The sequence below is a fragment of the Oncorhynchus mykiss genome, chromosome 11, assembly GCF_013265735.2.
Source record: "Oncorhynchus mykiss isolate Arlee chromosome 11, USDA_OmykA_1.1, whole genome shotgun sequence".
In the NCBI taxonomy this organism is placed as follows: Eukaryota; Metazoa; Chordata; class Actinopteri; order Salmoniformes; family Salmonidae; genus Oncorhynchus; species Oncorhynchus mykiss.
Genome location: NC_048575.1, coordinates 61317170 through 61335315, shown reverse-complemented (window position 1 = coordinate 61335315; position 18146 = coordinate 61317170). Strand labels below are relative to the sequence as shown.

The window sequence follows — 18146 nt, the reverse complement described above, 5'->3', positions numbered from 1 at the left end:
TCTGAATTATAAATTCAGAGAACCTTCACACCCCAAACGACCCGATAGCTTCCTGATATTCTACAGCTGTGAATGTGGCGAGGTAGGTGATTTCTGTGTGTGTGGGAGTTTAGTTCTAGTTTTGATGTGTGAACACAAGTTAATAAATCACCTTTAGAGAATGGGGTGGTGGAAGAAAGAGGAAATTAATTTAATCACCTCAACGTTCCCCTGACTAGTAGCAGCTAGAAATTGAGAGAGAAATGAGTGTCGACTCAGTTCTCTACTACTGGTTTGTTCTCTGTTTGACCCTTCACTGACCTGGCCTAACCCTGATTGTGAGTTAACAAACCTCTCTGACAGTTAAACATCATAAACCACATCCAGCTTATTTCACAGATGAAGAACATTTATTTTACCTTTATTTAACTAAGTAAATCAATTCAAATCAAATCAAATTTATTTATATAGCCCTTCGTACATCAGCTGAAATCTCAAAGTGCTGTACAGAAACCCAGCCTAAAACCCCAAACAGCAAGCAATGCAGATGTAGAAGCACGGTGGCTAGGAAAAACTCCCTAGAAAAGCCAAAACCTAGGAAGAAACCTAGAGAGGAACCAGGCTATGAGGGGTGGCCAGTCCTCTTCTGGCTGTGCCGGTTGGAGATTATAACAGAACATGGCCAAGATGTTCAAATGTTCATAAATGACCAGCATGGTCAAATAATAATAATCACAGGCAGAACAGTTGAAACTGGAGCAGCAGCACGGCCAGGTGGACTGGGGACAGCAAGGGGTCATCATGCCAGGTAGTCCTGAGGCATGGTCCTAGGGCTCAGGTCCTCCGAGAGAGAGAAAGAAAGAGAGAATTAGAGAGAGCATACTTAAATCCACACAGGACACCGGATAAGACAGAAGAAGTACTCCAGATATAACAAACTGAAAATTAAGAACAAATGCTTATTTACAATGACAGCCTAAGAACAGTGGGTTAACTGCCTTGTTGAGGAGCAGAACGACATATTTTTACCTTGTTAGCTCAGGGATTTGATCTAGCAATCTTTCAGTTTCTGGCCCAACACTCTAACCACTAGGCTACCTGCTGCCCCAGAGCAACAGGTGGAATAAATCACCCCAGACACCTGAGTTGTATCTTCTAAAGATGTTGAGGTTTTTGACCAATGGTGTTATGTTTCTGCTATTCTTTGAAGTAGAGAGTCTACTGCTATGAGTGGTGGTTTGAAGAACATGGTAAATCTGCAGGTGCTAAGTTCTTGGCCGAATGCTCTGACCACATTATACACACACATACACACCCTTTTGTCACCTCTGTACAGTTAAGGTAGACTGTGGCGTCCCGGCACAAGTTGTTCTCTCAGCATGCAGCAGGATGTGGTCTCAGAACATCCTCCCAGAACAACACCTACTTCCTGTCACTTTGATAAATAAACGTGTTGCTTCGCACTCCAGCCCCAGAACACACACACACATGCATACATGTACTGACACAGCCCTTGAAACACTGCCAGTATGAGATACAATTAGCTCTAACGGTTTCTAGTATGCCATTGTATCTTTGTATTTATTGAACACAAATCTGAAACAGTTTCATAAAGTGGCCAGCTCATTAAAGTCTTCTAATGTCGAGATGAATCCATGTCCTATAAGCCACATGAAGCAATAGCTCAATCCCAAATGAATGAATGGGAAATATGAAATGGGCTTGGTGAAATCAGATGGTGCCTTGATCCTTACTCTCTCCCCCGTCCTCTCTCTCTCTCTCTCTCTCTCTGCAACCACAGAGGAACGTTTGCTGTTTCCACATAAAAGCTGAAGCGTTTGGTAAAGTGGTTTAGAATTAGATTGACTTTCATCTCCTACAGATCTGGCCTGAGGATACAGACATTTACTTCCATGTCATACTCTAGAGAATGGAGAGACAGGGGAGGGAGATGCACACACACACACACACACACACACACACACACACACACACACACACACACACACACACACACACACACACACACACACACACACACATGCAGTCCTTGGCTCTGTTAATCAATAATTTGTGGAGTCCATAGTGTGTGTGTGTGTGTGTGTGTGTGTGTGTGTGTGTGTGTGTGTGTGTGTGTGTGTGTCTGTGAAGTGATTTATCCTCAGAGTATCAGTTTGAGTAGTGAGTGAGGAAGCAGAATTTCAGTGCCTCTCACTAGTCAGTCTGACAATGACAAGTACTGTAGATACATCTTTACATTAAAAAATTGTTTACCTTTATTTAACTAGGCAAGGCAATGAAGAACAAATTCTTATTTACAATGACAGCCTAGGAACAGTGGGTTAACTGCTTTGTTCAGGGACAGAACAACAGGTTTTTTCCTTGTCAGCTCGGTGATTCGATCTAGCAACCTTTCGGTTACTGGTCCAATGCTCTAACCACTAGGCTTCCTGCCACCCAAACATAAATCTATAGTCCAACTGGTTCACAATAATCAATAAAGTACACATTCAAGCTATGTAAAAGTATATCATGTTCAGGAAATACAATGGTAACACTTGAAACAAACATGACTATGCACCACTTAGATGTAAATACGTAAATTAATGAAAAAGCCTCGATCCTCTCTGTCTCTACCTAGCCATTAGTAATTCAGTATGTACAGTTTAAGCTGGGAACGGCTCCCCTTAGATATGCCGGTATCTGGTATCCATGGTAACACATCCAAAAACTACTCTCTCTCTGTGTGTGTGTGTGTGTGTGTGTGTGTGTGTGTGTGTGTGTGTGTGTGTGTGTGTGTGTGTGTGTGTGTGTGTGTGTGTGTGTGTGTTTGTGTTCTGCTGTGTGTATGTAAGAATCATACAATGTGCATTGATTGGTTGTCTGGGGAGCAGCTGTTGACCTCTTATTCTCAGAGGCCTGTCTGTATCCTTACACACACACACACACCAGTGCTATAATACTGGCCCCACACCCATAACCAGAGAAATTAGCTGGTGCTGGACCATAAACAGTTCTGCTTTAGCATCGTTATGACAACGCTGCCAATAAAACATTTATAGAGGGAGTGAATGCACAAACACAAACACAAACAGTCAGTCTGTCAGACAAGGCTGAGATTTACACATTTAGTTTGAGATATAGTGACACTGAGCGAGGGAGGAAAAGGTCATTTGTCATTTGCATGTTAATGTTAGAGGATGTTTTCCATAGGTCAGAGCCAACTTGCAGGATGTGTTTTGCATTGAATAACTGTACACAGAGAGCATCCCACTTTACTGCATCTCACTATGTCAAGATGTTAGAACATAAGAGTGAGTAACTGTCCCTATAGCTTAAAACTGCCACAAAAGAGAAACAACAATAATAATTAATGCAGCATAAATGTATGTTTATGGAAATATCAGCACTGGTTGGGATGCTATCATGGCAGCAAAAACACACACCAATATGCAAACGCATTGTCCAGTTATTCTGCAGTGGATGTGGCTAACCTCCTTTCTGTCTGCGTCATTATTCATGTTCTCAGTCAATATATTGTCCTCCTAGAAGCACAGGATGCACATACTGTTGTTTATGCATTAAACATAACACAGACACACAATGCAGTGTTTATGCATGATCAAATAAATCCAGTTTGATGTTGCCCCAATTCTGAAAGAGGAGGATGCCATCAGAATAATGATATGACTGGCTCATTAAAATAACTGTGTAGCCTATACAGTGTGTGACACCAATTGACATAACATGTATAAACATCTGACATGGTAGGACATCTCATACATTAGATAGTGAAGGTTGGTTTGTGAATAAAGGAAACTACCCTGGAACTGACCAGTGATCTCCTGTCCTGTTATGAAACTGTTTAAAACGAACTGGGAGGGATATGTCCTGTATTTCTGTAGTAGCCTAGGCTAGTCTACCACCCGCTACCGGGTGGAGGCGACACTGCGCTCTTCTCCTCTATCAGAGCGCGAGCTGCATCTATAGTCCTGTCTCTCTGAGATCATTATCAGTCACGGCAACGGGTCGCAACACACACCGATCTAGAGCGAGCGAATAGAACACCCCCTAATTTCGACCCACCGCCAACCGGGGAGGGGAAACGATCGAAAACACCAGTCTTCCGCTCAACAACAGGTCTACCATTTTTACGCATGTAACCACGATCTCTCCAGTGACGTTACCGTTGGATGTGAGGTTGGAGGCTACTCGGATACAATCTGCTAGTTTATTTTCACTGCAGTAAAACGGTTTGCTCCGATCCTCCCCCAGAGTCACGGATTTGAGAGGGAAGCAGCACTATGCTGCTGGCCGACTGACCAGCCACTGATACGGCGAGGGGATCTCTGCAGTGGACCTGTGAATGTGCGTAGTTTACCCGCATGCAATGTTTAGCCTATTAGCATCACGCGCTATATTTCACAGAAAACGGAAATCTTCTATTTTTGTGAACATGTTCATTTGATTATTAGATCCGCTATAATTATTTTTTGGGGGGAGGGGGGGCTGTTTTCAGCGCACTGTTGTGTTGACGCCATTTTCCTCGGGTTTTTCTATAAAAATATTATTGCAACATTTGACAGCTATCCAGGACGCTGTCAGTGCATACGGCAGGTTCTGTACATGTGACTACATGGATTTTAAATGATCTTGATAACATATTTACACGACAGACTCGTGTGTTCGAAAACATTGGACATGGGTAAGTAGGCTAGCCTAGTTCACTATAATTTCTTACCACCTTGAATTCTTGCAGTCTAAATGTGAATTGAACATGGTTATATGTAAGGCCTATTTATATTTATTTGCGGTTGACTGTAATTTAAAAAAGTGGACACATCCAAATAAACTTTTTATGTGTAGCTTGTTTTGACTGTATGTTTCAAACATGTAACTAAACTACCTGCTACAATGTTTCTCTGTAGCCTAGGAGGTGGATGTTCTCCCATACAGGATTATACACTTCCAGAAAAGCATTGGAGTAATCTCTGTCTAGCCATAGCTGTACCACGATTAGGTAGAGTAGCCTACTAGTACTTACACTTGGATCATAGCCTACAAGCACATTTTTAGCAAATATGTTTCCTTCATTGCTGACTGGATTGTTTTAGCAGCGGCATATAACAATCTTGGTTGGTCAACAGCACCAAGGAGAGGGGCATGGATTGGTGACTGGTTGTAACTATGGTACTACTGTGTGTGTGTGTTTGTGTGTGTGTTTCTATGTCTGTGTTGTGGAGCAGGTGGAAGGCATAGATATAACCCTCTGACCACTGGTCTAGGCCAGGTCTTGAACCAGTAACCATTTGCCAAGTGTATTGTGTCCTGTGCCATTAAAGGAGTCCAGACCTCTGAGATGTTCTAGGAGTTGTAGTGTAAGACTATTCATGGTCCCAGTGTGGGTGGTGGTGTGAAGGGTTATACACGCATCCTAAAGGCAACTGTAGATTGATGAAATCACTGTAAATATGTCATATTTCTGTCATACTCTGAGAGTATATAAAACAACCCATTACACCAAGAGGTCTAAACCTTCAGAGAAGGTCCCATGATGTTGTAGCCTATAAGGACACTTCCACCCTCCCCTAGGGTGTGTGAGACCCTGCTGGTATGTGAGAGAAAGCCAAAGCAAGCAGATTACTGCATCACCAGTCTGTCACAAATGGCCATGATCTAATCTCAGGATGGAGTAACAGTCCACTCTTTAATTGGCTAGATATAAGCGCAAAGCAGTAATTTCATAGCAAATTACTTTCCAGTGTCTTTGCGATTCACTGAAACAAGCACCACTTTTTACCATTTGGTACCAGCTAGGTAGTTACTAACTGGAGTTTTTCAGAGTACCCAAAGGTATTGTACACTGTTACCATAGCAGCTGAAAGAGGACTGTCAAATAGAGCACTCCACTTTAGTGTCAGGGTCAGGGCAGGAATGCTTTGAGCTTACTTCAAGAAACCAGTTACAGGCTAAACCCATCAACCTCTTGCCCCTGGACTATTTCACGGTGTGTTTTATATAATACAGTGTTAACTTATATGCTCTGGTAGTAGGCTAATTTAAAGTGTGACCCATTAGGGGAATTAGACCAGGCAGATTTGAACCAGTGTATGTGTAGGCTGTAATTATATGCAGTTTCTTCTGAAAGTATTCCTACCAATTGATGTATTCCACATTTTTGTGTGTGTTAGAGCCTGAGTTCAAAATTGATTAAGTAGATTTTCCTTCTTTATCACACACTGTTGCTGGTATTTTGGCCCATTCCTCCATGCAGATCTCCTCTAGAGCAGTGATGTTTTGGGGCTGTTGCTGGGCAACACGGACTTTCAACTCCCTCCAAATATTTTCTATGGGGTTGAGATCTGGAGACTGGCTAGGCCACTCCAGGACCTTGAAATGCTTCTTACGAAGCCACCCCTTTGTTGCCCGGGCGGTGTGTTTGGGATCATTGTCATGCTGAAAGACCCAGCCACGTTTCATCTTCAATGCCCTTGCTGATGGGAGGTTTTCACTCAAAATCTCACGATACATGGCCCCATTCATTCTTTCCTTTACACAGATCAGTCGTCCTGGTCCCTTTGCAGAAAAACAGCCCCAAAGCATGATGTTTCCACCCCCATGCTTCAAAGTAGGTATGGTGTTCTTTGGATGCAGCTCAGCATTCTTTGTCCTTCAAACACGACGAGTTGAGTTTTTACCAAAAAAATTTGGTTTCATCTGACCATATGACATTCTCCCAATCTTCTTCTGGATCATCCAAATGCTCTCTAGCAAACTTCAGACGGGCCTGGACATGTACTGGCTTAAGCAGGAGGACACGTCTGGCACTGCAGGATTTGAGTCCCTGGCGGCGTAGTGTGTTATTGATGGTAGGCTTTGTTACTTTGGTCCCAGCTCTCTGCGGGTCATTTAGTAGGTCCCCCCGTGTGGTTCTGGGATTTTTTCTCACTGTTCTTGTGATCATTTTGACCCCACGGGGTGAGATCTTGCTTGGAGCCCCAGATCGAGGGAGATTATCAGTGGTCTTGTATGTCTTCCATTTCCTAATAATTGCTCCCACAGTTGATTTCTTCAAACCAAGCTGCTTACCTATTGCAGATTCAGTCTTCCCAGCCTGGTGCAGGTCTACAATTTTGTTTCTGGTGTCCTTTGACAGCTCTTTGGTCTTGGCCATAGTGGAGTTTGGAGTGTTTGAGGTTGTGGACAGGTGTCTTTTATACTGATACAAGTTCAAACAGGTGCCATTAATACAGGTAACGAGTGGAGGACAGAGGAGCCTCTTAAAGAAGAAGTTACAGGTCTGTGAGAGCCAGAAATCTTGCTTGTTTGTAGGTGACCAAATACTTATTTTCCACCATAATTTGCAAATAAATTAATAAACAATCCTACAATGTGATTTTCCCTAATTTTGTCTGTCATAGTTGAAGTGTACCTATGTTGAAAATTACAGGCCCCTCTCATCTTTTTAAGTGGGAGAACTTGCACAATTGGTGGCTGACAAAATACTTTTTTGCCCCACTGTATTTCTGATCAATTAGATGTTATTTTAATGGACAAAAAATGTTTTTTTTTCAAAAACAAGGACATTTCTATGTGACCCCAAACTTTTGAACGGTAGTGTACGTAAATGACAACAAAACAACTTTTTGGTCTGTGTGTGTGTGTGTGTACTGGCTGTACTAGAATTCTTAAAAGGCCGCTAACATTTTTATATTGGTTATCGGTATTGTTTTTTTTGGCAAGGAAAATATCCCTAGTTTAAATACTTATTGACTCAAGACATTTCAGCTTTTCAGTTTATATTAATTTGTAACATTTTAGAAAGACATGATTCCTCTTTGACATTGTGGGGAATTGTGTGTAGGCCAGTGACAAAATCTAAGTTTGATCAATCAAAAATTCAGGCTGTAAAACCAACAAAATGTGGAAAATCGAGGGGTGTGAATACTTTTTGAAGGCGCTGTATCTGATATGTGTGGTGTGGGGCTTCTTGTTGTCATGGCAACTGGAAACATCTTGGATGGTGGACTACAGTAGCGTACTAACAGAGGCTCTCACCATTTGGAATCAGTTTGGATTCCTGGAGCAAATTCAAAGCCCATGATCTAGGCAGGCTAACTGTTAGGGCCAGTGTTGGAATCATAGGGGAACCTAGACCTGTGACAGGGCACCCTTTAAGAGTTCATGGGTACTCTCTCTCAAATGTGAAAATTGTTAAGGTTGGTCCAGCTGTGATAGTAATTCTGGTTTGAGACCTGAGCCAAAAGCAGACCCATCGACTGTACCTGCCAGTGCATAGGTATTAAGGACACTTATTGTAAAGTGAGACCTAATCGGCTACACTGGCTTTCTCTGCTTGTTTTTCTCCATCTGAAGTGATGTGAAACAGAGGAGAGGAGTGTGGCCAGATGTCCCCTGTGTTCCCTCTCCTCTGGGTAACACTGGACCCCAGCCAAGACTGGAGAGAGAGAGGGAGGGAGGCAGCAAGATGGGGGAGGGGGGGTAGAGAGAGGATAGAGAGGGAGGGAGGGAGGCAGCAAGATGGGGGAGGGGGGGTAGAGAGAGGATAGAGAGGGAGGGAGGGAGGCAGTAAGATGGGGGAAGGGGTGGGGTAGAGAGAGGGGGAAGAGAAAGAGCTGGTCAGAGGGGCAAGGGAGAGAGGGGGAATAGAGGAAAGAGATCCAGGGACAAATCTAACTGTTGGCGGTCTCTGAGCTGCGTATCAGTACAGGAACACCTTCTGGCAGAGAGGGAGGAGGCAGACAGAAGGGAGATGAGGGAGGTGAGGTAGAGGGAAGGGAGAGAGGGGGTATGGTAGAGGGTTAGGTGTTTTCACTTACAGCCATTTTGTGTCTCCTGCTGCATTTGAAGTGGTTTAACATTCATCTACTGTCCTACCAGCCATGCTCATACAGCAGACTAATGCAGAGCCTCAATGGCAATGTGAATGTTGAGGACCTGTCTGTCCTTTGGTTCTGTGATCAGGGATAGCAGAGTAAGCCATGTCGCATGCATGCCCGCACACTTGCAAAAACACACACACACATACACACACAGGGTTGGGGGGTCTCAGCAGGAACTCAGACTGGTAAAACATCAGGAACTGCTTTAGTCTATTAGATTAATGCTGGGTGTGTGACTTTATCAGGGGCATTATGCAACCACAGCCACTAAGACCTGTGTTATCTTACTCTCACATGATGTCTAAGAATGTTTTAACCAGCTCAGTCTCTCTTTGTGTGTGTTATGGGGGACAGATCACATCCTCTTAAACCATGGTTCAACTAGTTAACAGAATCAAGGTTTTTAGCCAGGATACAGTCTCATAGCAGCAGCCAACTGTTAGGGAGCCACTGGTTTATACAGATCAGTCTCTACAGATCAGTCTCTACAGATCAGTCTCTACGGCCAGTTCCATCCTTTTATCCTCATCCACCTATCTCTGTTAAAGAGACAGTCGGGAGGAGGGCGAGAGAGAGAGTAGCTGGCATCAGATGTATGAGTCTGCAACACTCCTACACCAAAAGAAACCAAATCCTCTACAAGAGCCATCATACTCAGTGTGTGTGCGTGTGCGTGTGCATGTACGTGCTTGCGGGAGCTATTTCTGAGTCCGCCTAAGGCTGCTGGGTTTGCAGCCTTAAAAGGTTGTGTTTCGGCTGGGCCTCTCTCTCTCTTTCTCCCTCTCTCTATCTTATACCCATATGCACAAGGAAGAGGATCATAGCTTTCATCAAAGTGCTCTTCAAGTACGTGTTGGGAGTAGTAGTTGATGAAAATGAAAGATTTTAATAGTCTAAATTCTGTCCTATTACTGCCAAAGACGGTCCATTTTCTGCACACACACACACACACACACACACACACAGTGAAGGAAAGGCCTTATGCTGGTTAGAGGGAAACTGTGGGTAGAGCTGGCAGCGTTAGGAACATAATAAAGCTATTTATGCAGCCAGTCTGGCCTCTCACAATCACCCTGCTGTCTACACGGCATACAGAGAGGTGTGTGTCTGTGTGAGAGTCTGAGGCTCAGAGCGAGAGAGGCTCAGTAAGGGTCATCCTAACATAAACACAGCCTCATTTCCAGTAACAGAAGCATAGACATTAAAGCATAGACCAGTACATAGTGACAGCGCTGACGTCATCTACGTATTCCTATGGAAACCTCCCGATGGCGCATGAAGCTGGAACTATTTGAATTTGAAGCGCACCATATTGCTCAATGTGGTTGAATTGCACACCACAACATTTTGTAAGGATCATGGTGAAAGTGGCTGTAACTAGCAAAGGCTCATGGTTGATGTAGTCATTTTCATCCTGCCTGAGAGAGTCAACCGGAGCTTCCTGGTAGCCTGCCGGCCCGTGATTGGTCTGCCAGCACGTGGTCCTGTGTGACAACAAATGTAGCAGTCAGAAAGGATCACTATCACTATTTCATTAAATATCTTGATTTGTAACAAACTTTAAAATAATTCACTGTGGGGATCGAACTTGATAACAATAAACTAATTTTAGAGCCCAACAGCTCTAAAACAGCTCTGTTCTGGCGACCGTAATTGACAGGGCAGACCAGGGCTTTTGGAATCGCTAGGTTGCTACTCAGTAGCCGCCCAGCAGACCTTGTGACTTCATGCTCCAGAGCGGACACTGAGCCTGAACAGAAGTAAGTAATAGCGGGGTTGGTAAAACTATACTCTACTCCATAGGTCTTATTAGTTGTGTATTAATGAACTTCAAGTGTAAAAAAAACAATACTTTTTCCTAAGTCTATTCAAAGCTACATGGAGCTGGAGATGTGGAATCATCTAGCTGTTTGATATGGTTTTGCCTCAGTTGCAAATGTCTTCTTAAGGTCTTGTAAATGATACCATTTAGTGTAGACAGAGCAGTGTAGAGACTGCTGTTGTGTCCTCCTCAGAGGATCTGGTTGGTCACTGGATTTGTTGCTATGTGGTTGGATTTGGCAGCTGTCCTTGTTTTCCTCTCATTGTTCCAAGGGAGAGTCCTGGTCCATGAGCACAGACACATTTGGGGTGGCTTTAATACATGCCTTAGGGCCCAGTCACTGCACACACACGCACACACATACAGGGGGGTTTAAAAGATGCCATTGGGCCGAGTCAGAGAGGACCAAACCCGACAGAGAGGACCAAACAGGGACATACTGCCAGAGCTGTGTGTGTGTGTGTGTGTACAGTCATACTCTGATAGTCTGAAACTCTATAGTGTATTATGCTGGTTATCCAAACCCACTGTGAGCAGAGCATTTAAGACCTCCAAGGCCTGTTGGCTAACATGACAACAGGGGATCAGCTGTACAGGACGGGAGGCTGATCCAGGGGCTAACACACACACACACATACAGGAGCCTGAAGTACACGCTAACCCAAACCTTAAGTACATAAACTCTCAGTATGAAATGTGCAGATGACAAGTGTAGCTGAGGTTTATTTCAATAAATTCAAATCGTGGATTACAGTTTCTCCTGACCCATAGATTACTTTTAAGGTCAAATAAAGACTTAATGTACACAGAACATATCCTTTGAAACAATACAATGTTTGTTAAACGTGGCTCATGTCGGTGTGAGGGATGGGACTCACAGGAGCTGGAGTGTGAAGTGTACTGTTTGTTTTGGTCGCTGTTTTTGTGTGTATTTGTTCATGGAAGAAAAGTGTGTGTGTGTGTGTGTGTGTGTTTAGGCTTTGTACATACACATCTCTCAGTTGGATTAGACATGTCTACTGAGAGATGGATGTAATACTGGTGGTAGTCTGACTGGCTCACTGAGTGACAGGGCTTTATGTGTGTTTGTGCTGAGTCTGAAACAAACACACCCTCTTCCCTAGAGAGCAGAAATGACATTATAGGTGGACAACTCTGATCCTTGAGTGCCGCAGTGTCTCTATGGATGTGTGAGTATGTGTGTGTGTGAAACAGGTCAGACTCAGTTTTTTTCGAGATCAGCTAGTAAACCACATCTGGAAAAATAATGTACCTTCCCCCTCCCCCTCTCCCTCTCAGTCTACGCAATTCCCTCCCTCTGCTGAAGGAGAAAAGGAAAAAAGAGCCGTCAGCTTTTTCATCTCAATCTGCAGCTTTTGTTCTTGTGTCCTCAGGCTAGCTTCACCCTCCCTTTAGAGAGCTGGAGAGGAATGTCTTCATTTTACATTGAGAGAGTGAAGGAGAGAGAAAGAGAGGGTGGGGAGAAAGAGAGAAAGTGTGTGTGTGTGTGTGAAATGTTGTTTACACAGTGTAAAATGTAAATGAGTGTGTATGGCATGCCTGCACAGCTCTCTGCCTGCTCATGCACCAGTCTTAAACTCTGAGACACTAAAGCGTAATTCAGAGTCCACAAACGCAGAGCCGCGATAGTCCGGCGGCCCATTGTGACATAGCTATGCGGCTGAGACCACCGTCCACGGGGGATGCACAGCGGGGGATGCACAGCCGACCGCTCACCTCCCCAAAATTCCAAACCAACGCAGATCTGCGTGCGCGTCCTGTATTCATTTGAATGTGTTGACATTTGGAGAAGTTGCTTGAGCTGCACTGAGAATTCCAAAGGTATAAAAAAAGCCAACAGTTCAATTTTCTAGAACACTGCTGTGCGGGCGTGTACACGTTTTGGACTCAAATCCTTACTGCCACTACAAATGGTATGTTTCAAAGTTTTGATAGTAATTTCTCTCTCTCTCCTCTCTCTGTAGTTTGGCCTTGTTGGATTACATGTGTTCCTGTGGGAGAACCAATCCAGAAACAGTAGCTAACGTTCCTAAGGCAACCCACTCTGACTGACAGCCACTCTCTGCAAACCTATTGGCTAGCTGCCGCCGCTCTCTGGATCCTGACTGGTTCTGGTGGGAGTGTGGATGGAGTCGAGGGATCTGGTTAGCTCAGCCCGACCTAAGGAGGCAGAATTAGGAGGTGGAAGGGCTGAGCCTGAAGAGAAAGAACCGGAAAGGGCGGATCTGGGGCCTGCGTCGCGGTGTGATGAGGTCATTGGTGATGTGATGGGTGAGCGCTGGGGGTCCCATGGAGAAGGGGAGGGGCTAGAGGAGCAGGAGTTCTCCATCAAAGAAGCCAGCTTCCAGGAGGGGAGTCTGAAGCTGAAGATCCAAACCACCAAACGCACCAAGAAGCCCCCCAAGAGTCTGGAGAACTACATCTGTCCCCCGGAGATCCGGATGACCATCAGGCCCCCCTCAGGGGAGGGCCGAGGGGGCCGGCTAGGGGGCCGTGCAGCGCAGGACAAGGGACCCCCTAGGAAGAGGGTAAGGATGCCTTTTAGATACGTTACTGGTATGAATACACTGTTGCTAATGTAGCTTTAAATGATGCTGAAGCATTTTGAAATGTTAATCAGCAGTTTAGAGCTGATTGTTTGGTTGTGTTGCCCAAAGAGATGATCAGTAGGGATGTAACAATTCACGGATACGCATCAAATGTTTAAGTGTTTAAGATGTTCAAATGTTTAAGATGCAAGTGCATCGGTCCAAGGGAATCCAGACCAATCCAAATGAAGCGTGCATCGGTAAGGAAACAGACTCAAACGTTACTAATCTCAAATTCACAGATGTTTTTTAATCTTATTTTTTTTCTGCCTTATTCTGAAAATACCTCATCTGTTGTGACTGAGTTGATGCATCCTCTCCTTCAGGATATCAAACGTTTATGCATATAACTGTGTATAACATTGATCTACAAATCAGATAATAACTGTGCACCGTGCGGGAGACACAGCTGCTCGCGCCAACGAGAGGTAGGGCTACCCTATCCCTGTTCTAATATACGTAGGCTACATCTGCGCGGCAACTTCAGCATTCAGATGTTTGTAAAATAGCTTTGGCAATATTAAATCACTCCCACTCCATCCACTTACTGAGTTGTTAGGTAGTCAGAACACAAGTAGACCTCTTGACCTTTTCCACATTTTGTTACGTTACAGCCTTATTTTAAAATGGATGAAATAAAACATTTTCCTCAGCAATCTATACACAATACCCCTCAATGACAAAGTAAAAACAGTTTTTTTGATTTTGCAAATTTATAAAAATATAAAACAATACCTTATTTACAGAAGTATTCAGACTCTTTGCTATGAGATTTGAAATTGAGCTCAAGTGCATCCTGTTTCCATTGATCATCCTTGAGATGTTTCTACAACTTGATTGGAGTGGCAAATTCAATTGATTGGACATGATTTGGAAAGGCACACACCTGTCTATATCAGGTCCCATAGTTGACAGTGCATGTCAAAGCAAAAACCAAGCCATGTGGTCGAAGGAATTGTCCGTAGAGCTCCAAGACAGGACTGTGTCGAGGGGAAGGGTACCAGAACATTTCTGCAGCATTGAAGGTCCCCAAGAACACCAAGACTCTTCATAGAGCTGGCCACCCGGCCAAACTGAGCAATCGGGGGAGAAGGGTCTTGGTCAGGAAGGTGACCAAGAACCCGATGGTCACTCTGAGAGAGCTCTAGAGTTCCTCTGTGGAGATGGAATAATCTTCCAGAAAGACAACCATTTCTGCAGCACTCCACCAATCAGGCCTTTATGGTAGAGTAGCCAGACAGAAACACTCCTCAGTAAAAGGCACATGACAGCCCACTTGGAGTTTGCCAAAAGGCACCTAAAGACTCAAACCATGAGAAGCAATGCTGTGGGGATGTTTTTCAGTGGCAGGGACTGGGAGACTAGTCAAGATTGAGAGAAAGATGAACAGAGCAAAGTACAGAGAGGTCCTTGATGAAAACCTTCTCCAGAGCGCATAGGACCTCAGACTGGGGCCAACGTACACCTTCCAACAGGACAACGACCCTAAGCACACAACTAATGAGTGGCTTCGGGAAAAATCTCTAAATGTCCTTGAATGGCCCAGCCAGAGCCCGGACTTGAACATGGTCGAACATCTCTGGAGAGACCTGAAAATAGCAGTGCAGCGACGCTCCCCATCTAACCTGACAGAGCTTGAGAGGATCTGCAGAGTTGAATGGGAGAAAGGAGTGCCAAGCTTGTAGCGTCATACCCAAGAAGACTCAAGGCAGTAATCGCTGCCAAAGGTGCTTCAACAAAGTACTGAATAAAGGATCTGAATACTTATGTAAATGTAATATTTCAGTTTTTTTTATTTTGTATAAATTTGCCAACATTTCAAAAAACCTGTTTTTGCTTTGTCATTATGGGGTATTGTGTGTAGATTGATGAGGGAGAAGGAAAGGCATCGGTGGCGGCTAGCAGGCCGGTGACGACGACCGCCGAGCACCACCCGAACTGGCGGGGGAGCCAACTTCGGCGGGAGTCGTGACACGTAACAAAATGTGGAAAAGGTCAAAGGGTCTGAATAGTTTCCGAAGTCACTTCATATAAATATAAAAAAAACTACTAGAAGCCATCCGTAAATCAATGGGAACAGTTACTGTATGAAATATAGATCTTAAAGACTACCAACAGAATACAGATTAGGAAAAAGTTTATCTTCCAAATATACTGTTGTTGAACGATGACTCTTCACTTCACTGACTCTCACAGTTCCCCAGAAACTTGTATGGTTGTCTGGACTGACCGCTGCAAAAATAATGTTGGTGACCAGATGGTGCCAAGGAAACAACATTAGATACATTTAATAGAGTAGTCAAAAAGTTCAAAAGCTTATTATGAGATATTATAATGCAATTATGTTTGAATTCATGAATTGTATTTTGAATATCTGTATCGAATATTGATGTATGCAGGCTGATTCTATCCGTGTGTGCCTTGTTCCCACAAACAATTATACAAACCCAAGATGAGTTATCCATGATGTTTTGTGCATAGATATATCCACAGCATGAGCCAAAGGAGGGAGGGGGGAATAGGAATGGGTCGCACCTACTAAGAAGGGGGAGGTAGAGGGGAGATGAGATGGCAAAAATAATGCTTATTAAAAAAACATCTATTTCTTTGCATATGTACTTTTTGAACATTATGGTCTGTCTGCTCTGAACCTTCACAAAAAAAATACAATAATAATCAGTTTACTAATATAGGGACGACCAATGTCATTTTTATGGGTCATTGTTACCAAAAGCACTGTCAAATAGTGTTTTAGCTGTGTAGGCTACCGGAGTGGACACAACTTACATCTTGCTGATTGCACATCTAACTGCTGATTGGGGCTTTTCGATTGCCAGGTTCAAACAGTCAGTGCATTCGGTCATTTTTACATGAACAGGTTAAATGTGTAATTTCATAAAAAGGACAGCAATCATTTTTGCGAGCCACACTGATTGGAACAGGAGAAGAGCTCAGTCCTCCGTAATTTTCCAAACGCTAAAAACCATTCGCTTTTGAGACAGGTGAACTCCAAAGCTGTTATATTAATTGGCTATGTATGTCATAGCTAGTTTCTAAATATAATTATTGAAATATTACTAGCTCAAAACATTTTAATCTGCTATACAATGTTCCCTCTAAGCTGTGTGACTGTCACGCAGAAGAAATATCAGCAATATGAACTTCACTTAAATTTTTTAGTGTTTTCCCCATTAGTTACGTTTCCCTTTACTGTGGGAAATGTGATCGAATCACTGCAATATTAGCTACTTTCAATATCACATACCGAAACAAAACGAGCAATGCAAGACTTAGTATGCAAAACTAAGTATGCAATAGATTTTGTTGTAGGCAGAACGCTTTGAGGTAGGATTCTATTACATTGACAGGCACGACTGAGGCCCATACGCTACACAGACCGGTGAGTCATAACCAATCAGAGCTGCAGTAGGCCTATATGCAAATAGATCATTGCCATATATGAGGTCTGTGCCATTCACTTTGAACTGGACTGTTTTTACAGCATGAGCGGTCGTGAGTAGATGTGCTTGTTTTAAGATCAAAGCGAGAGCAACATGTGCGAGAGCAACAGAGCAACATGTGTACATTTGTTCATATCCTTTACTAGTTAGAGAGTTATTAGCCCCGTTATAGATAATTTGTTGTCATCAATGGGGGAGTGATTGCTTACTACATTTCTAGACATCTTTGAAAAGTGAGTCACAACTTTTTTTTTTTGTCTTTTGAGACAGGCTTGAATAAGCTAAGTAGTCAATAGGCAGAGGGTAATGTAATTTGTCTGATTATCTGTAATAATGGTATGGTAATAATGATGCATTTTATTTTGTGAAGTAGTTTCTTGCATCAAACAACACAACAACCTTTTCAGTCACCTCCTTGTCTGAAGGACAAGTGGATAAACAGTCATGTCAAGCCCTGCATGTTTTTTCAAAAGTCTCATGGAATGTAGGCCTACATTGAACACCACACATTGGCTGCTACTGTAGGCTGAATGATAGACCAGCTATTTCCATGTTAAAATATTATTGGATGCATTTTCTCCATTGTTTTTGATGGTAGACCACTGGTAGGTCTACATTTTGATCCAATAGCCGCGGTAGCCTACTTGACTACTGTTAAAACTAACTTAAAGCGGGTAAAACCAGTGTTCACAGTAAACGCGCGCCGGAAGGTACACAGAATTTTCACAACGTTCAAGTTTGTGCTTAGCAGACCTGAAATTTTACTCAGTTATGAAAAACATATCATATCGAATTGAACCTAATCACATCGGTTCGTTCCACTAATCGAATCGTTTTGAACTAAAAGTCTCATTCCTGCATCGTATCGGAGCCCATGTATCTAGATGCTTATCAAATTGTGCTTGTAAGGAGAGATCCCATCCCTATTGATCTGATCAGATTCTGATAGTTTAAAATATGTTGTTGAATAGTTGTACTGTAAATATCCTTTAAACGTTACCTGTGTTGGATTGACTGTTTGAGGGTTTTCTTGTGTGATGAATTTGGCTCTCGTCTGCTGTTGCCTATAGCAACTGAGAAGGTACGTTTATGTTGATGGATATGTTCCGATTGTATAGCTATCGTTATTTTATTTTTTATTTAACTAGGCAAGTCCGTTAAGAACAAATTCTTATTTACAATGACGGCCTCCTGCGGGGACAGGGGCTGGAATTAAAAATATAGGACAAAACACACATCATGACAAGATAGACAACACTACATAAAGAGAGACCTAAGGCATCAACACATGACAACACAGCATGGTAGCAACACAACATGACAACAACATGGTAACAGCACAAAACATGGCACAAACATTATTGGGCACAGA

At 43.3% G+C, this 18146-nt stretch overlaps 1 protein-coding gene across 2 annotated transcripts in view; it reads left to right on the top strand.

The window, feature by feature from the left end:
- The first annotated feature begins 3921 nt into the window (after window positions 1-3921).
- LOC110535085 (SET-binding protein) overlaps window positions 3922-18146 on the top strand; it is a 61562-nt gene continuing 47337 nt past the window's right edge. The window contains exons 1-2 of one of the 2 annotated variants that reach the window (XM_021619952.2): window positions 3922-4347; window positions 12690-13253. In XM_021619952.2, the coding sequence (XP_021475627.2) occupies window positions 12852-13253 (402 nt within the window). In that variant the 5' untranslated portion in view covers window positions 3922-4347; window positions 12690-12851. Of the gene's footprint in view, window positions 4685-12689; window positions 13254-18146 lie in introns of both variants that reach the window. The other variant, XM_036936026.1, reaches the window with a different exon arrangement.